This window comes from Aptenodytes patagonicus, chromosome 3, assembly GCF_965638725.1.
Source record: "Aptenodytes patagonicus chromosome 3, bAptPat1.pri.cur, whole genome shotgun sequence".
In the NCBI taxonomy this organism is placed as follows: domain Eukaryota; kingdom Metazoa; phylum Chordata; class Aves; order Sphenisciformes; family Spheniscidae; genus Aptenodytes; species Aptenodytes patagonicus.
In genome coordinates, this window is record NC_134951.1 from 62,599,148 (window position 1) to 62,626,631 (window position 27,484).

The 27,484-nt window shown below is 46.0% G+C and overlaps 1 protein-coding gene across 1 annotated transcript in view; it reads left to right on the plus strand.

Moving 5' to 3' along the window:
• The first annotated feature begins 5,481 nt into the window (after nt 1–5,481).
• Nucleotides 5,482–27,484, plus strand: part of RSPO3 (R-spondin 3) — a 63,366-nt gene continuing 41,363 nt past the window's right edge. The window contains exon 1 of the mRNA XM_076333546.1: nt 5,482–5,788. Coding sequence (XP_076189661.1) covers nt 5,692–5,788 — 97 coding nt within the window. The 5' untranslated portion in view covers nt 5,482–5,691. The remainder of the gene's footprint in view (nt 5,789–27,484) is intronic.

Consider the following 27,484-nt stretch of genomic DNA (forward strand, 5'->3'; position numbering starts at 1 on the left):
GACTCCTTTGAGACTCTCCCTGCCCTTACTGTTTTACAAGTCAGGCTTTTCATTCGCTTTTCCTCATGGTGAACCAGATCAGGGAACTGAATCTGCCGGAAAGAAACCTTTTTTTTTTGCAGGATTTCATTTTTTCAGCCCAATATTTCCCTAATCCAGTATACGACTGCTAATGCTTGGACCAGCACAGCCCAGGAAGTGGGAATGAGCAAGTCGCTTGGGCAAGTGTGGGATCTACTTAGGCTGGCATTACCACCAAAGAAATTCACAGGAAACACTGCCAAAGTGAGAAAACAGCTCCTAACTTAGGTGTTGTGAATCACCCTCCCAAATACTCAAATCATAGAGAAGTCAATGCCTAGACAAATGGATGTGTCAGAGTCCTGTGAAACCTTTGTTGTTGGTTACTCACATCCTCCAGCTTTACCAAGTTATAGTTCTACCTTATGCGCTGTCACCACAGGAGAAGTATACTTGGGCAAACTGATGCATGAATTTAAACCAGTGCAGTTATTCTGGTACTGCCTTCTGGGTGGTTAAAGCTAGTCTAGACCAAAAGCTTTTTTTTTTCAACTTAGCATACATTACAAAAACATTTATGTTAATCACCTCTGTTCTAGGTTGAGTACTTACACCCAAAATACACAGATACTTCCGTGGCAATGCTGAGACTTTTTCTTGTAGAAACAGTTGCTCTAGGCACAAATTCTGCAAACACAGAACAAAAAGTTGGTCTGCATCCCAAAGGTTTTACAATCTGATCGCAAGTCCGAGAGACAACCAACTGATAGATGAATGCAGGGAAACAATGACTTAGCGAAGTTTGATCATCCTCGTATTAACTGCTAAAGCTTCCTCTGTGCCAAAACATTCTCAGTTTCATTTTGAGGCCTTCCTGTTGGACTTTCTTAACTGAACTGCATCTGGAAGGCTTGTACTGCAGAATTTGCCCATGTGTTTTTCCCACAAATATGCTTTTTTTTCCTACGTACAATAAAACAACAATTCAGCTCTCTTCCAGTGTGATCCAGAAGACCAGATCCAAACCTCTCTCGGGCTGATGAAGGGTCAAGCTGACAGCGGCAGGCTTTGGACCTGGCCCAGGCTGAGGGATAGTCCAGACCGACATGCTAATTTAGGGCCTGATCCTGCAGACTTTGATTACACTGGGATTTTATTACAATGACAGAATTGCACAAGTCAGAGATGGGAAAAATCAATTAGGTCATCTAGTCTATTTGTTGCCAGTGTAGGATTGTTCCCTACTGCACATTTTGTTAATGTTCTGCCATTGCATCTTTTAAATATCTGAAGCATAAAGACGTTATTAAAGATATTGGGACTGGATCTTTAGGAACGAGTTTATTTTTTAAAAAGTACACATATTCTCATAGGTTCAATTTATTGTGAGTAAAGCATTTCTCATTATTCACTTCTTTTGGTTTATTTAGACTATGCAATTATAGTCTTCTGTTTGTGATATTAACAGCTTTTGAGAATGCTCATGATGTCACAGAAGATTAACCTCCTAAAGTGAACATGACTAAAGCACTAATGGGTTGTGGTAGGAAACATAGAGAAATTTAACAACTGTCAGATTTGGAAATATGGAAAAGAGTAGTAATACAGACACACACATACTTACATATATATGTGTGTGTGTGTGTGGTTTGGGTAATTTCTTACATATTTGTACCTCTCTGCATGCCTTGCCCACTCTGTGCCTGCTTCTTAGTTTGTACAGAAAAATGAAATATCTGGGGCAAAGACTGTCATGATTTGGGGTCCTGTGCAGTGCCAAGAATATTGTTGGTATTTAACAAATAGTAGATGTGTCAGATTGTGAAACTTTTACTCGGGATGACTGTTCCAGTTGTCTAACCCTTCTCCCTTCAGCGGACATTACTGACCCAGGTCTGTGGGGATGCTACCGTGGATACCTCCTTGGTGGTGAAGTCTGACCTATGCCATCTACACCCTGAGAAGCAACTGAAAAATAAGGATATTGTACTGGTCACAGTGTGCTTCATTTTCAAGTTATGTATCAGGGGTAATCCAAGGCCTTTATTTCTTTACTGGGTTTCCCAAGTTGAAAAGGCAAATTAGTGACCCTTTTGTTCACTTACACAAACTATTTCCAGTCTAGAGAAGAATGACAAAGGGTTAGCATTCAGCTGTCCTGTTCACATGGCTAGTTTTTATGACTAGAGTGCCATTTTAAGCAAGCATAATATCAGCTATTAATTGAATATTATTATCTTATTTTGGATATAATCTGAGCATCTTGAGCCCACCTCCTTTTTTCTCCAATTTGTTAGCTATTCTGGAAACCAAAATTAACATTTTCTAGCTATGGAAAGTTGCACAGAGAAACTGCTGGGCAGGAATTGCAATAGTGAAACCACCACACACTATTCCTCTTTGATTAATTTCTTTAAAAAAAAACAAAAAAAACAAAAAAACCCACCACCTAGCTGATTTTACGGTCTCCTGCTGCTGGTTTTAACGTAGTTCAGTAAAGCAGAGGGCTCAGACACCTTTGACTTTCTGGCAACAATACAGACCATCAGCCATTCTCCCCCTCCCCACCCTCTTTAATAAACCCCAAAATAGAGAGGCACACAAAACCACCCTGGGAGCTGTTTCCGATTCATCCATTTCAGTTGCAAGGAAATGCTACATGCAGCTCCCTCCATCGTGTGCACTGCTGCTGACTCCTCACATCCCCAGGCCTGGCGAGAGGAGGCTTTTTTGCAAGCCCGATCCCCCCCGATGCCGGCAGTCCACCGGCCGCAGGCCCATACGCAGCTGTGCGGCCCCGCGCAGCCCAGCCCGGCCCGCTGGCTCTGCCTCCCGAGGGCTGATGTCAGCCTGAACTTTGCCACCGATATCTCATCAGGATGAGCGACATAAACAGAGAATTGCACTCCAGAGTTTTGCTCTGGAACAAGCTCCTTCCACACATTTCAGCAACATAAATCCTCTCCTTTTATCGCAGAACGGCAGTAACTGTTTATGGGTTTGGTTTGTTATTGCTGTTGGGTGTTCCCCCCCCCCCCAACAGAGCTGGTTTGGAGGGGTAACCTGGCTCTCTGGCATCCTCTTGCCCTGCCTCTTTTCAGATCCCATCTCAAGTCAAGGCGCAGCTTTTGTTTTCTCCCCGGTCTACGCCTCTGCTCCTCTTCCACAGCAAATAAGCGACCTCTCCCCCCTGCCGCTGGTCACTCATGCATACCCTGCCCTTCTGCTTGGCCCTCGGTCAGCACACACCGCACCAGTAGGTTTGCCGAGGCTCTTGGGTGACCCGTGTGGTCCCCAGGACTGTCTCCCAACACATCTGCCCCACACGTCCCCGCCGTATCAGGGACACATGGAAGGGAAGAGGCTGGAGAGGCAGCGAGCGGAGTTTCTCAGCCGTGCTTTGTCAGGGCAAGGAGAGGGAGTGCACTCCCCGTTTGTTTAATGTTTTCCTTATGTTTCTTGCGGAGCGTTTATTTTTTGACATGCTTTCTCTGCCCACTGGTGCTAATGCTGCTTGAGCGAGCTGGCTGGCTGGCTGCAGGTTGGCTCACACGCGTGTCCCGTCCTTTCTCCGCAGCCTTGTTTATTTATGCCACTCGCCTGGCTTGCTCAGAAGTTTCCACACATGCACTAGCACACGAGAAGTCTCAATCTCCAACAAAACAAAACAAAACAAAACATCGAGGCGAATGCGCTTTCTTCATGTCAGCGTAGCCCCTCGGCTTGTCTGCCGAATGACTTTTATTTTATGCCTCTCTGGCAATCCCACCCCATCCGGCTCAAGTATCCTGGATTAGAAAGACTTTCCCCAGAGTCCTTTTCAAAGGGAGCCTCCCACAGACCTTTAAATCCCTCACATTTTATGGTACAGATATTTAACAGCTCTGAGAGGGGCAGCGGGGGGAGAGACTGAGGAAAACAGTTACAAATAGAGTGGCTGCTCCTCACGCCACTGGGGTTCCTGATGCGATCAGCATCGTTTTATCCGGCTTTCTCTCTCATCCCGGCGATGGCCACTGAGATAAGAAACGAAGCAAGAAAGGGTTCAGTGAAGTCGTCGGTTTTCCCCTGAATCAGCTTCACCTCCCCCTCTCTAGCCCTCTCCTTCCCCCAGAAAAAGAAACCCTTGCCGGAGAAAGGAAACGCGATACCCTTCTGTCAAGCAGGCGGCTGTGCCTCGCCTAGGTGCTGCGGAGCTGCGCCTTTGCTGCCGGGGCTCTGGTGAGGGTCCCGGCGGCGGCGGCGGGGCGGCGGCTGCGGGCACCCCCGGGCCCTGCGGCTCGGTTCCGTTCGGTTCGGCTCGGCACCGTCCCGGCCCGCGGCCCAGCCCCGCGTCTCCCCTGCTGCCAGCGGGCCGCGGGGACGGCCCCCGGTCCCGGCGGGACACGCGGCTTTGCTCTGCCCCGTCCCGCCGGAGAAGTCACCCCGGAAAATGCCTGTCCGGGGAAAAGGCAACAACGGAGAAAATCCCGAGGACATGGAGAGGCTGGAGACCCCCCACCCCCCTCCCATCTCTCCATCTCCATTTAGAGCAGGGATGTGGGGGGCAGATTCAGGCAAGAGGGGTGGTGCTGCGCTGTGTCCCCCTCCGCGGGGAAGGGGTCGAGCACACCGCCCCGTCCCCTCGGCAAGCGGAGAGGCCCCTCTCCACGGAGGGGCCGGGGCGCGGGGGGCAGCGGCATCTCCGCGGGGGCCCCGGGAAGGCCGGCGGCGGAGGGGAGGCGAGCGGAGCCCCCCGGGCGGGGGCTGCCAGCGAGGCTACAGAGTCCCGCCGCCCGCCCCGGCTCCGGCCCCGGTCCCGGCCCCAGCCCCGGCCCCGGCCCCGGCCCCAGCCCGGGCCCCGGCCCGCCCCGCCCCGCCGCGGGGGGCAGCGCAGCCGCGGGGCCGGCGCGGAGCGGCACCCCCCGCTCGGCCCCGCCGCTGGAGGATGCTCGGGCGCTGATGCCCCGAGGGGGCTCGGCGGGCGCGGGGAGCCTCCCCCCGCCGTGCCGGGGCGCTGGGGCTCGCCTCCTCCCGCCCCGCCCCGCCCCGGGGCCTCTCCCCCGGGGCCCCGCTCCGGAGCAGCTCCCGCATGAAGCCCCGGGGCTCCTGGTCGGCGGGAGGGAGAGCCGGGGGGGCCCGGCCCACCTGCGCCCGGCGGCTGGCGGTGCCCGCGGCGCAGAGCGCGGCTGCTCCGGAGCGGCGGCGGCGGGGCTGGGTCCTCCTCCTGCCCCCCCGCCGCTCCCGCCCTCGCACACTCCTCTCCCACCGCCATCCATCCATCCGTGCTGTCGGCACCTCGCCCGCCCGGCGCACACACGGGCGCGCACAGCCGCACGCACCCCGGCACCCCCACAACATGCTGCCGGCCACCGGCCCGGCATGGACCCCGGCGGCGGCTGCTCGGCTCCTCTCCGCTGCTGACTCCCCTCTGAGGTTTGCGGCAGGTAGCGGGGCGGACGGTTGGAAAGTGCAATAGGAAAAGCGGAGGGGGAAAAAAAAAAAAGGAAGAAAAAAAAAAAGGAAAAAAAGGCAAAAGCCATCAAGCCGGCCAAGCCCAGCTTTGGATCTCAGTGCAGGTATTTCTGCTGCTGTGTTCATCCCTTGCCGCCTACCATCCCGGTTTATTTTTTTTTTTAAAGGAAAGAAAAAAAGAACGAAAAGGAGAAGTCGAACTCTCAAAGGGTTACTATGCAATTGCGACTGATTTCTTGGTTTTTTATCACTTTGAACTTTATGGAATACATTGGCAGCCAGCACGCCTCCAGGGTACGGCGACAGGGAAGAAGTAAGTTCGAAGAGATTTATACTTTGATAACTTCTGCTTCCTCTCGTTGTGCTGTTCACCTGTCCGGGGGGTTCTTGTGCCCCCGGTGCCTTTGCGAGGGCGCTAGGAAGCAAGTCCCGCGCCCGCGGCGCGGCCGAGCGGATCTGCAGGCAGTTTCATTGAGTTGGAGGGATGAAGGCGATTTTTGATCTCTTTCTGCTTTTCTCTCTCACCTCACCGGGATGAGCAGAGCTGGCTCTGGGAAGACCTGCGTCTGCTCCTTTATATTTTAACGCGTGGTAAAGGGGAACGTCCTGTCTTAGCTCTTTCCATTTCCTAAAGGGAAAGCGCGATGACACGACAGGTAACTTTGCCGTGATGCTCTAAGCGCCTTTCTCCACCCCGGTCACCATTTAGCGACCTGGGGGAGGACGGAGAGAGAAGCCCCCACCCCAAGAACCAGCAGTACAGATTATCGCTATAGGTTAAGCCTGGCGCCCGGCGATGCGGAGTGGGGGTCTGGGGTGTCTCGGCGCTGCCCGGCCCGCTGACTTCCAGCCTGCGCTCGCCACCAGTCACGTCGGTGGCACCGTCCGGGAAACCCCTGGGTCATGCACCGGCACCGCCCCGGGGCTGTGGCCCCTGATATTTTATGGGTTGGGTTTTTTTTAAATCCCATGGATGAAGGGAGTTCGTCCCTTCTGACTTAGCCAGCCCCTGACCAATGTCGCCTGGGTCCGGGGTGGCGGCAGGAGGGAGCCGGGAGGGCCGGGGCATCCCCGCAGGCCGGGGGGCGAGGGTCAGTAACCGGGGGTGCTGGCAGCAGCCCCTTGGGCGCTGCCGTTCGGAAGAGGCGATGTGGGAGACCAGAGGCGAGGAGAGCCCCCAGGCATCGGGGCAGGAGGAAACGGGAGGCAGACGCGAGTGGCCCCCGCGGGAAGGCGCTGTCCAGGTCGCGGGGCGCTGCGACGGGCGGGCGGGCTCTGGCTCCGGCGGGGGGCTCCGGCGCGCCGGCCAGCTCCGAGGACCCGGGTCCGCGGTGATCCCCCCGGCGGGGCCGCCGGTCAGAGCCCTGCCGGGGCGCCGCAAGGAGCCGCCGACGGCGGCGGGCTGCGGCAGCGGGGGGCACCGGGACGTGCCCCCGATCCCGCCTCGCCACCCGCCTGCATCGGACCCGTCGCCGTTTCTGGGGAGGCATTTTCTGCGCACCTCCCGCGGAGGGGCTGCTCATGCCTGTCCTCTTTCCCTGACAGCTGCAGATACCGAGGAAATGTCATAAAACACGGCAGCCTGCATTTAATCAGCAAGAAGTAACTGAGTTACTTCCTCAGGGAGGGGACGGGGGGGTTACTATTATTTTAATTTTTTTTCTTGCTCAGCGCTCGCTCCCTTCCCCTGCTTGGCATGGCTAGCCCTTGAAAGCCTCCTTTGTACGGTTTGCCTCCTGCACACAAGGTTTGATTCACCTAAAGTGCCCCTAAAGCGGAGCCGAGGACGAGAGAGACCGGGGCTCCAGCCCTCCCATCCCCACGGCCGCGCAGCGAGGGAGCACTAAGGGCTAAGTAAAACATGTCAGGGCATCCGATTTATTATCCTTGGCAAGGGAGGGCTCCGCAGCCTCCATCACCTCCCACCCACTCCTTTAACCCCTGGCAGCCGCGGGCCCACAAGTCGCGGCTGCCCCCCCCCCACCCCTCCCCACAGGGGCACCCCGACGGCGCGCCGTGGAGGGGTTCAGCCCCGAGTCGGGGCTACAGCAGGGGTGGGGGGGGGCAGGACCCCCCCCCGTGGGGCGAGGGTCGGGGAGCGGGCCCCCCTCCGCCCGTCCTTGCTCCGGCACCTGGTGCGCGCCTCGCCGGGCCAGAGCCGGGCCGGCGGCGACCTCTGCTGTCCTGTGCCGCGGCGGGCAGTCCGCGGCGGCAGGTGCGGCTCCGCTCCGCTCGGCTCCGCTCGGCTCGGCACGGCCCGGCACGGCCGCTGCCCCCCTCCTGGGGCCGCCCTTTTGGCGGGGGAAGGCAGGTCGCCCTCCTGCCCCCGGCCGGTCTCGGTGCTGGGTGGGCGCAGGGCAGCCGCGATTTGCCAGCATCGGGGCTGCTGCGTGTGCGTGTGGTGGGCTCCTCATGCGAGCGCCGTCCCGCCTAGGTCTTTTGTAGCCCCCCTGTTCAGCAGCATAATTTGCGGGAAATAGAGGTGGAAGTGTTGGCTGCAAATAATTAGCTGGTTGGTACAACGTGGAGAAGGTACCAAGAACTTGCTCAAAGTTTTCTGGTTAAAATGCAAGAGTTAAGTTAAATTCACAGCAGAACAAGTGCCTGAAAAAATCTCGGCTAGAAGGAGCCAGAATGGAAGTCTGGCTCGTTATTTTGGCAGTGAAGACAAATAACCGTCAGAACACCTCACCTGGTGTACATCGTCCACTGGCTGAGGTCTTCAAATCGGGACGGTTGTAAAACACGCTTTGGTGTAACTAGTGGTTATTCGGTGTGAAGCAAAAATTAGAGCGTGACTGTTTATGAAAGTTATAAAAGATGTTACACTTGCACTGTTCATTTTGGCTTTAAAAATCTATGAATCGCTATTAGTGAATACTGGAACTTGAAAAAAATGATAGTGTGCGGATAAAGAAGACACCTGTCAAATTCATCTATGACATGGAAGACTTTCTCTGGATTTCTGTTTCTTCTGCCCAGTTAGTCCCCTTTAAGCATATGTCCTAAACTCATTGCTAGGGCAGTGTTTTCAAATTTCCATTTAACCTATGTATTTTCAAATACAGTACAAACCACTTGCCATCAAGCAGCCAGTGAGCCCATGTTACTTAATTTTGTTTAATACGCAAGTCCCCCATTCTATGTATTATACTGTAGACTCCCACATTTTAAGATCAAGGAATAATGATGCCTGAACTGACTAATTCAGAATATGCTGGGCCAGAATCTCAGCCAGTACAAACTGATGTTTCTTTGTTAATTTACCCCATCAGAAGGACCTGGTCTTGAAGCATTACTTATTTTGTACCTATTGCCAAAGTAATCTCTACTAAGAGAAAAGTCTGGTCTGCAGTCCTTTTACTCCCCAAACTCCTACTGAAGTTTCTAGTTTGAGCATCCTAAATTTCTGTCTCATGATCAGTAGTAAATGCGTAGTTGGCTGTACAGAGGCAAAACTCCTCTGAAGCCCACTACGGAGTGCAGAGGAAGGGGTCCATAATTAGACATAGCGGACAAGATCAATAAAGTTCAAAAGCAAACATATCATTAGCAAAGAGATTTGGTTTTATTCTGATAAAAGCAATTAAGATTAACAAATTAAGTTGCTCGATCGGGTCCTACAAGAGAGATTAATATGCAGCTGAGTATATTCTAGCATACCAATAAATAAGAAGTTCTATGCATCTGCCAGTGATTACAGTTTGCTTAGGAAAAAAGTAGGATTATTAAGTCAATAGTTCCAAAATATTTTGGCTCTGCAGGCCGTCACCAACCCTCAAAACTTAGCACTGACAGTTGTGCACCTTTCTCATTGACCTTTTAACTGACGGAAATGAAGTATTATTTGCTATGGGTCTGTGAATGTCCGGCAGACCATTTGCCATGACCCTGTGGACTACCAGTGAGCCACGGACTAAATTTGGAAATTGCTAGAATAAGCAAAGCGATAGAAAATTCTGCATTTGTACCACAACTCCTACATCTGGGAGTAAAACGGTCAGTATGACTTAGTGGAACTGCAATTTGGATGTAGATCTACCATGATGTATATTATTGGTAGCCCATCAGTATCTGATGTTGGCAATTGCCTCCTGCCTTTTGCTGTAACGGCACGCTCGCGATACCCGGCGTCTGTTCATTCCTTCGGTCGCTCCTCCGTTGGTTCCTCTGTTGACGCGGGACTGCAGGTCTTCCAGCATCTGCTTCTGGTCACGGTCACGAATGGAGGGCTCCACCCTGCAAACCCTCTGCCTCTCTGGCCTGGTTTGCATACAGCTACTTGCGAATTGAAAATTAAGCAGATGTAACAGCCCGTTTGAAAACACAGCTATATAAAATAAAACAAAACAGGAGAGAACTGACAAAACACAAACCGGTAAAATTATGTCTTCAGTTTTTTTAAACCCTCGTGGAGGGTGTCATTCACATGGAGGTAAAATGTCAACAAGAAAAGAGGAATTACAGTATTAGTTAAAATAACAATGAATTTTTGAAGTAATTTTTTTAAGAGTTCACCATCAATATATATATATTACTGACATCTACATGCATGTTTAGGATTGGCATGGCACAGATGGTAATGCTACATATTCTAGATATAATATAGGTGTTGTTACCATTTTTTTTTTTAAAAAAGAAGTAATTTAATATCTGAGTGCAATAATTTAAAGCAGAAGTTAACCAAGCAAGCAGCTATCAAGTAAGCTGACTCTGTTCTTGGGTGGGATTAAATTATTCAGTGTTAGGTCTCTTTCAAAGTATTTGTATGCCGCTGATAATTTTTTTTCTGTGATATTTTCATATTAGTATTGTCAGGGTAAATACTTTGCTGGTGACAAGTGCATCTTTTTTGCAATGAAATTATATTTCTCATTTTTGGATGAGATCCTATTTGTTTCGAAATAGACTGTAAAATTCCTATTGCAGTCATTAGAAACAAAAGCAGATGGAGAACTGTTTCATCCTATTTTCATAAACTGTGAACGTATTTCGTTGTAGCGATATCTTAAATAATTAAATATTAGAAAATCACTACCCATTGCTGAAAGCGTTAGAAGTATTATAGGAATAGCCTGCTTGCGTTGTTTTTTTTATAACTCTATGTGCGTGTATATCTGTGCTTGAAGTATACCAGTTGCATGCGGAACGGTATGTGTTATTATCCCAAGAGACTGAAGGGCGTTACAGACCAGTTCCCATTTCATATCTGACATCTGAAAGGGTGATAATTTCAAATTTTGTTTCTTTCAGCTGTTGAAGACATTTCTTATCCTATTTAAATTTATGTTAAATTGTAAATACAGATATTACCACAACTTCTCAAAGCCATTGATGTAGGATGGGATATCAGCAAATATATAAAAAGTCCTATTTCTCTTTGCAGGCAGAATAAAATACTGCTGTTATTAATGAGATGGTTTTAGAGCTTGAACCTGCCTCCTTTGCTTTCAGTGGAGAAAGTCCCATGGACTTCACTGGAGCTGGAGAGGGCTCTTTTTCTGCAGGACCTCAGGAAACATTTTGAGTTTGGAAGAATTCCTATGCTAGAGTACTTGCAAAATTGCACAATGCAAATATGTACAATACCTATATAGGAAAAAAACAATGCTCTGTACCTTTTGAAACTGAGATATATAGCCTGCTTGGGAGGCAATCTCTTTCTTAAGCATATGAAAAGAACAGCTATTTTAGTACTTTCTCCTATTGAGCCAACTGAAGTCAATAAAGTTAACTCTGAGATTAATTTCTTTTAAGCTTTGTTATTAGTGTATCAAGCCTTTGCAAATCCCCGGTCTGCTGCTGCTTCTTACTGTGAATTTTTCACCGAAGATAATGGAAGTTATGCCTAAGAAAATCTGAGCTAGAGCTTAAAAATCAGACTTACTCATTATCTTAGCATGCTCATTTTGCTTTCTGGTTAATAAAGTTAGTGTGCTGGCTTGACCACTGCTGTTTATTGCTGACATTAATAAACTGTCTACCATTTCATATTCAATCATTTATAGACAGTGACTACTAGGAAAACTCATCCGTTAAAACTATGGAGGTTCCTAAGAAGTTTTTTCCCCAACAGTAGATTGCCCCTTTAGCTCCTGAAATTAAATGAAAAATTGCGAAAGCCTGGTGGAGGACATATAAAAGCTAATAAAAAAAAATATTTTTGTCTCATTTCTAATTCTGGAGTCTGAACTACTCAAAAACACTTTGCCAATTTTTTACCAAAATAATGCAGAACAAAGCAATCTTATCAGATGACAAAAGGCAGCTGAAACCATGTACGTTTCTACACAAAAGTCTGTCTGTCTGCTATTACCACAAACAATGCCACAGATAAAAATATTCAGAGAATATTTATTCATGCAAAACATGTTATGGCTCTCTCTCAAAAAAAAAAGAGAAGCGCTACAACTTTTTTATAAATAATTGAATAACTGAGCTTCTGGCAATGGCAGAACGATTACTTATTAGAAGCTTTGTCATAATAAAATCCAACAGATTTTATTAGTGATTACTTTAACCCTATTTTTGTTGTTAGCAGTGAGCAGTGCGATGAGCAACACTACTTAAAAAGAAGGAACGATTGTACTGTGGTCATACGACAGCTGACTAATAAACATTTTTGTGTGTTTCGATTTCTAGATTATGAGCTATAGACCATGCATTTTAAAATGTTAGTATTATTTACTTATGCGATCAAAAATAGCACACACTGAAGCAAAGGAGCCACAAAACGTCTATCGCTCCGGTGCTGCTAGGGAAGACCTCAGCTATGGGGACCGGAGCTGAACCGGGAGAGACATGAGCTGTGACGGCACCGAGCTCCTGCCTGCTCCCAGCAGCACCCCGGCATTGCGCCGATGCTTCAGCTCCACATAACAGAGTAATTAGGGGGAAGAACATAAAGAAATGCATATAGTGACACTTTTAAATGAAAGTAAAACCCCGAACCACAGGTCTACACCGAGTTCTGGTAGCGCGCTGCTATAAACATTATCCTTTCAAGCTTCTTATTGTGTGTCAGTTTTATGTCCTGACACGTTTCATGTTTAAACTTGAAAGGTCCTAGATGGGATTTCAGACGTTTGATATTTCCTGCAGGCTAAAGCAGATTTTGGGGCACTGTAAAATAAAACAGGAGCTCATTGATGGGTGTTGGAATAGCAACGATGTGTGATTCCTGCGGCTTCCTGTAAAGTGCGAGGGCAGACACAGCAAGGCTCAGATCCAAGAACAGGACTTAGGTGCCTAAGGTGTGTCTGGGGCAGGATTTAAACACCTGAGTCCCTCACCTTCAGAGCTCTGCTTAATTGCCACCTCACTCTTGACACACGGGCATTTCTCAGATGTTTTGTCGTTTCAAACATGAGACTTCAGCTTACTGACATTGAGCGTCCACCTGGCATGGGAGACTTCCGAGCTCAGGTCCCTTCTGCAGAGACTTTGAGATTTTCTCTTAAAGAAACCCTGGGTAAAAAAGGCAATAAATAAATCGTAACAAATAATAAAAATAACAACACAAAGTTCTTCCACAGGGAGCACGGGACTCTGCAGGAGATCGCTTACTGACACTGGAATATAGGCACACACATCCCTGCTCCCGTACCCAGGCCCCCCGAGCCCTTTCCTCTTCTGTGCTAAGTAAAATGGGTGCAAGCAAATGACCTAAGATTACATGCAAACCCAGGTGATAAAAAGTCAGTTTATTAGAGCAGATCAACACAGGCTAGATAGAAGAATTAATTTAACTTAGATTTTCAACTCCTGGCCAAATATTTTAGCTGCTAAGGTTTTGGATACATTAAGGGCAGCAACACTGCTGCTCCCTTCTTGGTGTGTTTCAGAAGAAAAGAGTGAGGTCTCCTTTCTTTTGTTAAAGAATATATTGGCTTGCAGGTCTGGGTAGCAGTGCCAGGTCCCCCTGGACCGCTAGGATTTGAGACAGTTTCTGACCCCAGCGTTTCCCTGTGACGAGGCTGAGAATCTCTTGTTCAGCGTGCTGGGTTTTGTCAATCCCTTTTGGAGGTGCCCAACTCTTCCCACCTACTGAAAGGCAACTTAGATGCCTCTCTCAGGGCTGCCAACTGTACTTTGATGGAGGCGTCGATGGAGGGCATCGCTACACAAAGCAGGGATGTTCAGAATAGCATAAATCCTTTATCAAGCACCAGCTCATCCACGCCACTTCTCTTCAAATTACTCACCAGGTGCGCAGCTTCTCTGCTGATAGTGTTTTGGTGGGAGGCTACAGCAGAGTTAGGGCTTGAGCCCTTTTTTCTCATCTCCCCTACAAAGTGAGGTTCTGTTTCAGGGGGAATGACGAGAAAGCTCTCGTGTGAACCAGAAACGTAGGAGCAACCAGCTGGTGGAACAAGATTTCCATTGCATTTCTTGACTAACATTTACAAACATCCACATGAACCAGAGCTATGAAAAACTGACACTTTAATATGTTTACAAAGTTTATGTATGTTATCAGCACATGTAATCCTCCCAACAGGATTTATTACAGGTTTCTTTAGCAACAACATTTTTTATTCATAACAGCTCAACTGGTCAGAGAGGGGAAAACAGCCAGTTTCTTCAGAGCGCGCCTCCCACGCACACTTGCCCAGCGTTATTGCATTGCTTATTCATGAAGATTACAAACACCAGCGTCGGCAAGTGTTTCATAACCTTGTTTCCTTTTCCTAGAATGTTCATAATTAATTTCACTTTTTTCTATGCCACTGAATAAGGAGTTGCTGGTTTTATTTTACTTTATGTTACACTGCCGAGTGAAGCATTACCCCTCCAAAATAGAACCAAGTGGGACCAAAGGATATTTATTTAACATGGGAGTCAGAAGATGTTAAGTGCATGTATTTAGCAAATACACAGAGATGGATGAAGATTCCAGAAAGTTTTAGTATAACACAGAACTGAAAATAGTCAACTAAGATGAGACCTCCTTGTGCTGGGCATGACGGCCACAGATGTCATAAAACCTAATAGACAATATCTTGAAGGCAGGAAAGATGAATAAATTACATGGTTTGTTATTTTGCAAAAAAACCAGCTTCTGTTTTGCAGTCCAAAATGAAATCACACATTCGTCTTTTGTGTTTATGTTTTATGAAGAGTTGAGCAATTAACGAGTTTCAGAGTTGAGGGTGTACTAAAAGCGAAAGTAGGATTCTGTACGAGAGTGTAGAATTTATAACTAGTGCTATGTCCTGGACTAGCATTTTTAAGCCCAAGGCCCTGGCTTTAGGAATGAAACAAATTAAATGCACTATTTAAGCTACCCATTGAGGGGAAGCTTCAGTGGTGTAAGCATTTATCAGTAGGATTCAGTTGTGAGTGAATGTCAGCAAGAGGACATCCCCATGGCTGTTTAGGTCATATATTATTTCCTAAGAAAAGACCAAAGTCATTTTGAGGAACAGGTAAATATAAAAACAAGTTCCCCTGGACAGAATGAGGACAAAAATATTTCCCTTTCTCTGTTGGCATAATTTATTTCTGCTAACAACCTACAAAATCAGTATGATTTGAGAATGCTTATTCTCTTCAATGACTGGGTACCATGTTCTTTCATCTGAGTAATTCACTGAGATACTAATCACGCTTTAAACCCCCAGCTTCTTTCAAATGTATGTCTCAGAACAAGTAAGCTGTTACATTACTAACGGAGTTCAGTATATTTCAGGAAATAATGTAACAAGTGGTGACATATGTTATGGTTGTGTGGTCTCTTAGAGGTCAAAGTGGGCTCAATCGCTCCATGGATGTGAGAATTATGGAGGAGGTTTCAAACAGGTTTTTTTTTACAATTTATTGTAAAAAAATTGTAAGTGTTGTGGCTGGATACTCTGACAAACACAAGTCTTCCCAAGCTTTATGGAGGTTAGAAGCGGGGAGGGATGGGGGGGAGCGACCAGAGTGGGGGGTCTTATTCCTATTTGCCAGGATCTGGCTAGCCACAAAGGCAACTGTAAACTGTACCCTTTCGAGATGAGGACAGGCTGCTATTCACCTCTTTCTGAACTCACATAATTTCCCAGCTACCCAGTGAGTGGAGAAGTTAAATTCTTCCTCAGTACAAATCACACCTGAGTCCAGATAAAATAGATTAGTCAAAAGCGTAGTCTTCTCCTGCATTTCCATGCTTCATTGATTATGTAAAAAAGGAGTATTCTAACCATAGCTACCACTAAAAGACCACCAAGCATTATGAAAGTCAATCCATAATCCTTTCTGAAGCCTTGCATAATTTGTTGAAAAATAAGTTATTCATCTATGGAACTTGCTGGTCGAGCCTTCCACCCTGGTTCCATGACTGACTGTGGTTACTGCTGTGTGCACCAAAAAGGGCTTGTGTTTTTCATCTGGAAGTATGCAGAGACCTTGGACACATCTTGTCCAAAAGAGATCAGCGACAGAAATTGCAGTACTGCATATAAGAGAGCTTATTCAGAAGAAGAATCTTCCATCTCATACTCCCTGACTCCTACATAAGCCTCCTCTGGCTTATGTACTTCATCCCCTGGAACCACCTAAGCCTACAGCTGTAGTCCTAGAGTTGGAAAAATTCCTTTACACAGTCTATGCCCATGATCTGCTAAAAAGACCTTTTTGACCATCAGCATATAAAACACTTGACAAAGGTGTCAGAAAACCGTAAACCTACAAAGAAGTGCAAGGTAGTGTTTAAAACTGTTCACAAAATAGTTACAAAATTCATAATTTTGGTGAAAAATATAATAATATTTTATAAAATATAAAAATATAAATAACAAAAATACAAAAATAAAAATAAACGCTCATACATTTAATCATGTCTCCCTTCTCCCCTACACATTCATATCTCTATCTGTATATACACATTCACATACATACACACAAATTCAAGTAGACACAAGCAAGAATTAAAGGTCTTGATGCGTTCTTCAAGTATTTTCACTTTTAAATTGTCTTAAAATATAGGTAAAAAGGATACTGATAACCCCAGACAGAAGAAGTTTTGTTTCAAGAAGTTTTGTGGCTACACAAAGCCCTTTGGTTTGTCTGAAAACTCCATCTCTTCTCCCACTGTTCTTATGGTCTGTTTGGTCACAGAAAACAAAACCATTAGCTTTATATAGGTTAAACCAAACCCTGCATCCTGGCCTGTATCAGAAATAGTGTGGCCAGCAGGAGTAGGGAAGTGATCGTGCCCCTGTACTCGGCACTGGTGAGGCCGCACCTCGAATACTGTGTTCAGTTTTGGGCCCCTCATTGCAAGAAGGACGTCGAGGTGCTGGAGCGTGTCCAGAGAAGGGCAACGAGGCTGGTGAGGGGTCTGGAGAACAAGTCTTACGAGGAGCGGCTGAGGGAACTGGGGTTGTTCAGCCTGGAGAAAAGGAGGCTGAGGGGAGACCTCATCGCTCTCTACAACTACCTGAAAGGAGGTTGTAGCGAGGTGGGTGTTGGTCTTTTCTCCGAAGTAACAAGCGATAGGACGAGAGGAAATGGCCTCAAGTTGCGCCAGGGGAGGTTTAGATTGGATGTAAGGAAAAATTTCTTTACTGAAAGAGTGGTGAAACATTGGAACAGGCTGCCCAGGGAAGTGGTTGAGTCCCCATCCCTGGAGGTATTTAAAAGACGTGTAGATGAGGCGCTTAGGGACATGGTTTAGTGGGCATGGTGGTGTTGGGTTGACGGTTGGACTCGATGATCTTAGAGGTCTTTTCCAACCTCAATGATTCTATGATTCTATGATTCTATGATTCTAAGTTTAAAAAAAAAAATTGCACAGGAAGCTTGGTAGGGGACCCTCTTCTCTTTCTGTTGAGGCTGGCATGCTTAAAACTATACCAGAAAGTTATATGGACCCTTCCGTTTTCTGTTGTGTACAGGTGAAACCTTTCTGGCTTTTCATATGACATGTTATCACTAGGCTGGAAATTTTACTCAGCCACTGAGGAGGAAAACGATGTTCCTTAGGCTGGGCTCTGGGCAGGGGAAATCAGTGGTGCTAGAGAAGAAGAGTCTTTCCTTGCCCCCGTGACAACCCAGAAGCACTACTGCTGACGTTCCTGGGGGGATGTCTGTGCATATGGGTGCCTGTGTGCGCCTGCCTCTGTGCATGTGCTGAGAGAACAGCAAGGAGAGTTAATATTCCTCTCTTCTACCAGCGAACAGAAATGTCATGATCATAAGGCACATGCCAGACTAACATGAGGTTTTCAACTAGAGCCTCTGCATTGTTTTTAACGGGAGTTGGTTTAGGCAGAATAAACATTTCATAAAGGTTAAGGGATTGATTCTTGAGTTACAACTCGTGTCAGGAAGCAAATAACTCACAGAGCTCTGCCAGCATAAAATTTGCATGTGCTCAGAATCCAGCCTAAATGTTTATACAGGCTATTAAAAAAACACGATAGTTGGTGGGGGATTTTTGTTCTCACTCACCAAGAAAAGGAGCAGCAATGGAATCTGCACTTCTCTTTGCGATGTGCTGGTAAAGGGTGTGAGGGTGTTCCACCATCTTTTGTCAGAAGAACAGCTGCAATTTGCCACTTAAAAGTGTGGGAGGGATACTTGTACTGTTTTCCCCATGCTGTACTTATTCACTTTGCCCAGCACTGTGTACTCATGAGCTTTCTCCTACTTTGCCATCTGCTCAGTTACAGTTGTCAAGCTTCCCTCTTCCCTCTCTTCCGACTTGGGCACTATTTCTCAAAGTAGTGACTGAAGTAATTCACAGAGTGAGAACCTACACCAAACCAGACTAGCTAAATAAGTGAGTACAGGGATAGACCCAAAACGTTGCATTTTCTGAAGCGGCAAGTGGTAGAGGAACTCTAGATCAGCTCCATTAGCCTGCCTGATTTAATACAGGCATGGTCCATGTCCTCCTCACCATCCATAACATGCCTGGATCCAAGCCAAGCCTGCTGGAAACAAGAACTAGCAGGTGAATGTAGTGAACCAGAGCAGACACACCAGAATTCACATGCAACAATGTTATGTAGGGTATATGATAATGTGCCCTTTGTTTAATGAATTTTTCAAAGAATTTTTTAAATAATTTTTTTCTGATCGTCCTATCAATTCCTGTTCTTCCTTAGTGTCACCCCAAAGGAACACTTCCTTGGTGTTCCCTCTCCCTCACACCCCTATTCGTACCTATAAGCAAGTTTCCTCCCCAGCATACTTTTCCCTTTTGATGCCAAGCCACAAGTTATTGCAACTTATGGTTCTGAGCCCAGGGTTTTGAGGAGAAATGGTGGAAAGAGAACGGACGCCCTTGAGCTGTGGTGTGATGACTTGATGATAGCAGTGGGTTTCTTGGTGAGAGAAAAGAAGCAGTGAACAGCTTCTTTGATTTACAAAGACAGATTGTAAAAACAAGCTATGAACCTTTGCATATACAAAAAGATGTGAATCCTTGGAGCCTTTGCCAGACACGGCCTGGTAGAAGTAAGGAAGGAGCTGGAAAAGTTTGCATACTGTAATAAAGTACGTAGCCCTGAGGTCTATCAAATACAAGAACATGAAGGGTGGAGTTTGGAAAGTGGTGAACTCTTCTGAATGTGTCATTTGACATCAAACATGGCTATGGCTGTTTGACCAAGCACAGATACCGAAATATTCACCCAGTTTGTCTATTGCTTTCCAAGCAGCAGTGCAGGACCCTTCAGGGACCAGCGGAAAAAGTTCACTGTTTGCAAAAATATTTGGGGGGAGGAAAGTCCCCTCCATAACGCTTTGCATTTCCCCACAACTTTGTCAGGGAGTGCCACGATGGATGGCAGGGCAACTGGCCTCCATTTAGTACAACTTACAAAATCTTCCTCCTCAGCTGCAGAGCGATGCGGTGTTGCAGAAGGGATAGGCAATGGAGTTCATCAGCTGAACTGCAATGCGCAGCACTGCTTGCTGCACTCTATAAGCAATTCCCAGCTTTCATAATGCCTGATGGTCCTAACTTTCCCTATGCCAAGCCGTTTCTCCGACACATTTAATTCCTCAAAGCTCTGCACATCTCTATTCTCTCTTGTGACAGCAGTTGAATAATGTCTACAAATGGAAATATCTACTCCTCCTCTTGGCTTGCTGTGGAGCCATAACCCCCTCCCCCAATATATTCAGTCTAAGTGGATTTACAGAGTTAGTCTGACAGTTTCTGAAATAGAAAACCTCTGGTTAACAGCAGAGCCCGAGCACTGCTCTCTCTATAGGCAGGCCAGTGCTTCTTGCTTCTCTTTAAGATGGACTCCCTCCAATGACGTGGGGACGGAGGAGATACCACACCCCATCCAGCCGTTGGCCTCTTGCTGAGACTGCCAGTTCTTCTTGAAGGTTTTACAATGCATACAGTTTCAAACAAACATCAGATGAAAGCAATTTTGAGTCTAAACCAAGCACAGCCAGGTTTGCATTGGTGATTTATTGGTGGAAGTCATCAGCTCCTATTACCTATTTCTTGAGCCATCCAGTTCTTTGGCTTCCAGCCATTTCTAGGGCCTGATTCTGTTCCTATTGAAGTTAATGGGAGGTTTTGTCACTGATTTCAATAGGAGGCCTTTAACTTTCCAGCTTTCTGTCTATAGAGGCTTGAAGTGCTTCCAGGTTTCCATCATAGTCTGCGGTTCCCCTCTTTAAGTCAACTGGACATTAACGGATTGCCTGGGCCCACACCTTTGGATATAGGAAAGCTCTAGATCTGATTCAGCTCTCACTCACACACCAGCTTTATACCTCAGTGGAGTTCCTCCTGATTTATACTGGCAGGCGAGCAAGGTCCAATGTTACTTATGCCTGGGTCATTGCCAGCAGAAGGCGGAGAGAATTCAAGTCACTTGTTATCCCCTTCCCTGCACCTCTCAATCACAGCATATACATACGTATATATATGCGGATATATTAGAATCATCTGGACTCTTTTAAGTTATTCACCATTGAAACTGACTTCGAATTCAAGTTTTAAAGTTGAAATAACAAAGAAGGAAAAAAGAGCCAGAAGGGAGCCAGCTGCAAGGGTACTCACAATTTTCATCAGTCTACGGGACACTCCTAATAACATATTTTACTACTTTGTAGTGAACTTTCTTTGCTTCTGCCATAAATATATTCCCTATGCTGTAAATGAATAGCTTGCAAGCTCGGTAAAGTTAATATAGAAGAATAAATCTTAACTACCTAATGTCAGGTCAGAAATATAAATCTTATCTAATATGCCAGGTCAGAAGGAAAGAATACTTTTAGCTGAAAATAGCAAATACTTTCCAGTGCAGAGTAGGAACTTATTTTTCTCTTTAAAAAAATATGCTGCCCCTAATAAGATGAGTTGAACAGTCTCCTTTTAGAATCTCCGAAAGAAAAATAAACACATAGAGCAGAGTTAATTTATAAAATGCTCCAAAGTTTATCTTGGCAGAACAGTTTTAGGCAGTGAGATTTCTCTCCCTCGCACATGCATTCATACACATACACATTCGCACACACACACGCGCACACACACAGGTCTCAAAATTAGGACAGGCCCTTACAATAGCAAATACTACAGAAAACTTCTATATCTGGATAAATTCACAGATGCTTATTCAGGCAAAGCTCTCATGTTCAAATCAATGGAAATTTTTCCAAAGCAAGACAACAATCCTTGAAGCCTTTTTGTGTAAGTACAGACCTGTTGTGTCACTGTGGGAGATAGCAAGCCACACAAGTGCTTCCCGTCTCAGGTCCCCCTCCCATGCGCCGGCACTTCTGCCAGCTGTAAAGCAGCGATGCAACTGCTGTCCCCTCCTCCTGCCTGCCCGGGGCCCCACTTGTTGGGCACAGCTGGATAGCCTGGTGGGTGATCTGCCAGCCAGCTGCTGCTGGCACATGGGTCCCTCCCAGGAGCCACAGGCTCCCACTGCTGCCCATCCTCTTGCTCTTCCTCCACACCTCCTTCACACACATCTTGCACATCAGAGCCAAGGCAATTTCAGAGGCTGTGGAGGTGAAGCCCTCCAAAGGCTTTCTCTCAGCCTCATGGCTTAGCTTTATTTTTTTTATAGTCCGTACGCCTGCAATCATCCTGTGCCAGGGAGCTACAACAACAGGGGAATACTGCAGGCTCCAGTTCTAACAGCCAAGAGCCTGCCCAAGTGCACGGTGCAATGCAACCAACAGCAAACAGCACTGTGCCCTACACTGACATCCCCAAACAGTTTGGACCTCCTCTACCTCTTGCAGCAGCCACTGGCCTTTCAGACAGTTTATTTACTTCAGGGTCTGCAAAGCAAACATTCACTTCCCTCCAGATTAGCAAGAATAGAGGCAGTTTTACGTGGCTGAAGCACAACTCAAGGCTGCTGCACGCACAATTCTCTGGACCATCCTTGCTCAGTGCCACCAAGTTACAGAATGCAGACCCTGACTTACTAAAACCCCACAGAAGAATGCGACAATGAGCAGGTTCCCCTTCCCTTCCCTTCCCTTCCCTTCCCTTCCCTTCCCTTCCCTTCCCTTCCCTTCCCTTCCCTTCCCTTCCCTTCCCTTCCCTTCCCTTCCCTTCCCTTCCCTTCCCTTCCCTTCCCTTCCCTTCCCTTCCCTTCCCTTCCCTTCCCTTCCCTTCCCTTCCTTTCCCTTTTTGGCTGCTGGGAAGTTGCCAGTAATTTCCAGCATTTGGTCTGACAACTGTTCTACTGTAAATATTTAGAAGAATCCATTAGAGATTAAACAAAGTGTAAGTAACTGCTCCTAAGTGATAGCTCTTATTAATGTTTGCAGCAATAGGCGCTTTACAAGCGCGTATCAAAGTCCTACCTCTAGGCTGCTTGTAGGAAAGGGCAAGATAGAAGGCAGCAGCCAGAACACAGTGTAATTTGAGCATCAGTCTGTTATCATTATAAGTAATCGGTGCAGAGACAGCATTCTGTAATGTGTGCACCATGCTTGCAAATCTTCTAGACAGCAACGGGTAGAGTGCGCTATCCTGACCAATGTATTTTAAATGATCTGTATCAGGCTGCAAAACTATTCAGAGCCCCAGTTTGGACTTCTTTGCCTTTCTCTGGTCTGCCCCAAAAATATAAAAAACCCAAAACAAACAAAGACCCCAAGCCACCTCCCACCCCAAAATATATCAAGGATCGTCATGTGTTACAGGGGAAAAGACAAGCACTGCTCTGGTGGAATTTGTAACTTTTGTTGTATTCTAAAATTATCCAGACTATACAGTGTCTAAAATGTTCACTGTGCAGTGTGATATTAGTAGTAGAGAAGGGTTGAACACTAACAGTGTTCTGGGGCTGATGGTGAGATAATTAAGAGGTAATGCTGAAGTCACTTAACAGCGGACTCAATTTTGAGGGTAAAAAGGCAGTATTTACAACAAACTGAGATGAATGAAGATGTATAAATGCATCTACACTTTAGCCAGTTTCTTTGCTGAAAAAATACATGATATTCTAGGAACAAAGTGAACAGCAGGTATATGTCTATGCACGTGCATACCATAGCAGAATTTTCTATCCCAACAAATGTTGGTGATACTGATTTTTTTTTCATTTAGATTACATTATATATTGTCAGTTTGCGGTGAGTAGAGTGTGCTGGTTCCAATATGGAAGAGGTAAAAAATGGATCACAAGACTTGGCTCCAGTGTCCACCTTGCACTGGTTAGGTCCTGCAAGCAAAAAGGCCTCGGGCTTATCCAGGCCACTCATGATACTTTCCTAGGGTGGTATGTCTGATACTCAGAAATAATGCGTGTAAGGCCTCATTTCTAATTTTTTAAGCTGGCAGCGCCCTTCTACTTTCCTGTCCCCTACCTTAAAGAAAATGTCCAGATAGTCTCTAGGAGTTGTCTGTGTTGTTCATCCTTCCTTTTAGTTCCATAGCCACATCTGACTTTTCAAACTTAGAGTTACCACTTTCTGTATGCGAGTTTAGACCTTTACTGAAGAAATAAGTAAAAGCAAGCTGGGTAACTGGGAGAGTTGGGTGTGAGCTGCTGAGCAGGAACATGCTGACTTGTTGGGTACTCCCATCACTGATCATGGTGGCTTATCGAGTTGTGACACTCGATTCAGTGTCACAGCAGAGAAGAAGGATGAAACTTGTTAAAGTAAATTTTGGTGCTGCAGGTTTCCCAGAGAAAGAAAAGGGGAAGATACAATGCTTGTGATCCCCTGAAGCAGGCCTCAGCAAGTTAAACAGAAAGGGTGGTGGCAAAAGAAGTTATTAACAGCCCCCTCACTAGTTCAGATGTTGGGCTGGTGTCAAGAGCGAAGAGGAGGGTAACATCTGCTCCAGCTTCCCCTCTGCATGGCCAAATAGTACCCAGCACAAATGAAGTAAATGTGTTGTTATCACCGGTTCCCAAGCCTGAGATGGACTCGAAGCATAGGCAGTAATGTGCCTGACTCCAGTGGGCGCAGTACATTTTTCGAGGTGCTGCTGAGGCACGGCCATCTCTATGTTTGGCTGAAGTCAGTAGCCGTCTGCCAGAGAATGACTGCTACAGGCTGGATCTGGCCTTGCACCACACATCGTTCATGTCCAAAAGCAGGAGACAGAAAGCCATGAAGTCTTCTTTAGGCCTTGGTCTTTCTTAACTTGTTTATAGGCTTCCAGGTGCTGACATTCTTCCCCCTCTAGAGCCGGTAGCCAGCAGGAGGAGAGGGTGAGGGAGCCATCCTGAGCTTCTTGACAGTGGCAAGGATGATGAATGTCAGGTAGGATGTAAGGCAATTTATCTTCTTCTGTACCTCCATGTGTGCATATATGGGACCTTCAGGAAGTCAGGCAGAAGAGATGCTCATGCTCTAGAAAAGCTACAGAGGGGCAGACTAGATGGTCTCTTTAAGGAAGAGGAACATTAGTAAAGAGTGTTTCTAAGCTAGTGGACTTGGATAGCTGAGAGCAATTGGAGTTGTTCTGCACAAAACTCCCCTAAGTGACTGTATTCACTTTAAAAAAATAATAACAATAAGAAGCAGCAGCAAGAATGCACCTTTCAAAACCTGTACAAATATCAGTTAATTTTTCATATTAATCCTCTTGACAGGTTTGCAAGAGGGCATTGTCATAATTTTTCAAAAAGTGAAAAGGAGGCAGATAAGCTATCTGCCAACAGTAGTGATCTCATTTTAGGACACACAGATCACTTACTTGCAAATCTTGCTGAATTCCAGGTTGTCAGACCTCTTATGTACCTCAAGGAACAAATCTTCCACTGGATAATTTGGCAGGGCTCTGTTGATTTTTACAGGACAGTGACATTTGACCCAAATAAATAATTTGACCATCTCCCTTGACTGCAGGCATTGAAAGCATAAACACCAACAACGGAGCTAGTCATTGGACATTACATGGCGATTCCCAGGCCATTTCACCCTTAGGCAGATGTTTAAGATAGTTCAGATGGACTGAGCCCTAGAAGTGTCTTTTTGCCTCCAATGACTACAAAGTCTGGTGTCCCCAAGCCCAGAGGATCTCCCCCTCTCTGTCCATAGAAGAGTTAAAACCAATAAGACCCGTGTTGATGCTTGAGGAGCCTCGACAGCTGGGTCAATCATGGATATCCAAATCTTCAGTGCCTACAACCAGGGGAGATGAATCCCAGCATGGGTCCCTAAGTGCAGGCACCTTAATTTTTAAAATTAGATAAAAATCTTTCAGAGGTGCTAAAATGTAGTTGAAAGGGAACCGAACCTCCAGAGCTCTAAATTCCTACTCTAGAGCCATGCTTGAATGTTCAAAGGCAGTAGACATTTTAATTATACATAATTTCAGGAGGATTGCTGGGATATCACTTCCCCTCAAGTTCATGATGCTGTGGGCCGTTCCCACTTATCTTACAATGTAATGACCACAATGAAAACAATTATTTCTCAAAATTTGCTATTCTATTGCCGTATGGTCGGTTACAGAATAAGCACGTGCAATTTGAGTGTGAAACTGCTGATTGAGAATAGAAGCACTTTACAGCCACTTAGCCCAGATGTGAATGCATACCCCGGGTCAGCGTGAGTGGGGATCCAGCCCTACAATTCCAGAGCAGGAGCCACAGTGCAATGGGGATGAAAGAAAGGTGTAAAAAGAGAGGCCATAATAATAAAGGTAATTTTTCTTCTTTTGCTCACAGCCATGCTGGCTGAGGGAATATGCTGTTTAAGGTAATGGTGTCTCCAAGTTCCATATAAGACAGCACCTTAAACACTCCTCCCAGATGCTAGTTTGAAGAAACAAAGTGGAATGTATGCTGTAGTTCAGAAAAGACAGGAACAGTGAATAACTTGGCTTGTTATTCCTTCTGCTTTTTGAAAGAGGTGAAGTATTCCATCATTTCACTCCATTTTTACATGAAACAACATTCCATCTTTACATCCTCTTTAAAATACTAATTTATTAGTGCTTTCTTAATTTCCTCTGATATAAAGAATAAACAAACTGAGGAAGAGACCATATTGCTGAAGAATTTTAGACACATGTTTAGGTTTTAATAAATGAAAAGGTACTGTTATTTTTATTTTGTTTTGCCAGTAATTTCATATGAATGTTAAAACTGCATTAGACAAGTGGCTAAGACACAGCAAGAGAAAATTATGTGAAATCAAAAGGATACTTTCTTGAGATTCTCCCCTTCTCTATCCTGCACAAATATATCGTGGTAAAATCAACAAGTCTCCTACCATCTGTTTGCTTACATTGATGCCTCATCCAGCAGATATGCTACATTGAAACCTTATGAGACATAAAAATCCAATTTTGTTCATAAGGCAACAATGTGGAGTTTGTTTTAAGGAAACTGAAGTTTATTTTATTTCTGAAAACTCCTGTGAAGCAAGTAGTTCTCAAATCACAAAGAAAATATTGGATCACCACCCTATATTAAAAATATGGCATTTTTATTTGCTTTTATCCACAATTATTCTCTTTTTTTATGTCATCAGAATCAGATTGATGAGCATAATATAACTCACTGCAAGTAAGAAAATGATGATATTGCTGATGCTATCTTAAGGCAAAATGCTAACAAACGGCTGGCTCGCCAGTGCGTGCAGCCCCTAGCCAGGGGTGCAGCAGCAAGGGATGTCTGAAGGTGCCTAGCAAAAACTGTAGGACCCACTCAATGGTTGCTTTCTCAGGCACAATAATTTATGGTTAAACTACAGCATACTTTTAGAAAGATGCCTGACCTCTTATTTGAAGCATACATGCGACTGAGATTATACTGCCTCCCTGAGACCGTTGCTATGATTTAACTACCAAGGCTTTCTGAAACTTGTCTTGGATAATGCAGTTGAGACTCACTGATGCCCATTTGCAACCATTGACCCATTGCATCCTTACTTCCAGTAGCAGATAGCTTTATAGCATCTGATATTTTAGGGGGAACACTTAATTACAGACTGACTTTTTTTTCCACCTGGAGAAAGAGGTGCTGTTCTAGAGTGTGCCTCAGGCAAGGCCGGTTTTGGAGAAAACACTCCACAAAGCTAGATGCAGTTTTTACTGTGCTTTTTTATCTCTGAGAACAGGCATGACTGGGGTTTTAATGTGTCTGTTCTCAGCCTTGTTCTATGCCAGTGTAACCCTTCTGGTGTTAAACTTTCATGGAGCTGTTCTTTGCTTATAAAGTCATAACAGAAGAATTGGAGCAGGGTCTACCACAGTGCTGTTCCTATGTTGTGACCAAGCAACTCTGTTCCTGATGGAAGTGAACACCATGAAGACATCCCAGTGCCTCTTTCCCTCATGGCTGTGCCCTACCTGCCACCAGCAGCTCTCAGGCATTATGTAGCGTCAAGACACTTCAAAGCTTAAAGATCTTCAGAGGAAGAAAACAGCAGTGAGGTGGTGCACTGACCCTTTTGAATCCCTAGTACTGAACTATTGCTTCAGCATGGGCATTGGGATGGCTACGCCTCCTCCTTGCAATATAAAGCGGAAAAAGGCCAATAGCAATCATGCTGGGTTTGCTGGTAAGAGCCATAATTTCAGCCCTAAAGGTTCCCCAAATGTCTCAGTTCAGGTTATAGCAGC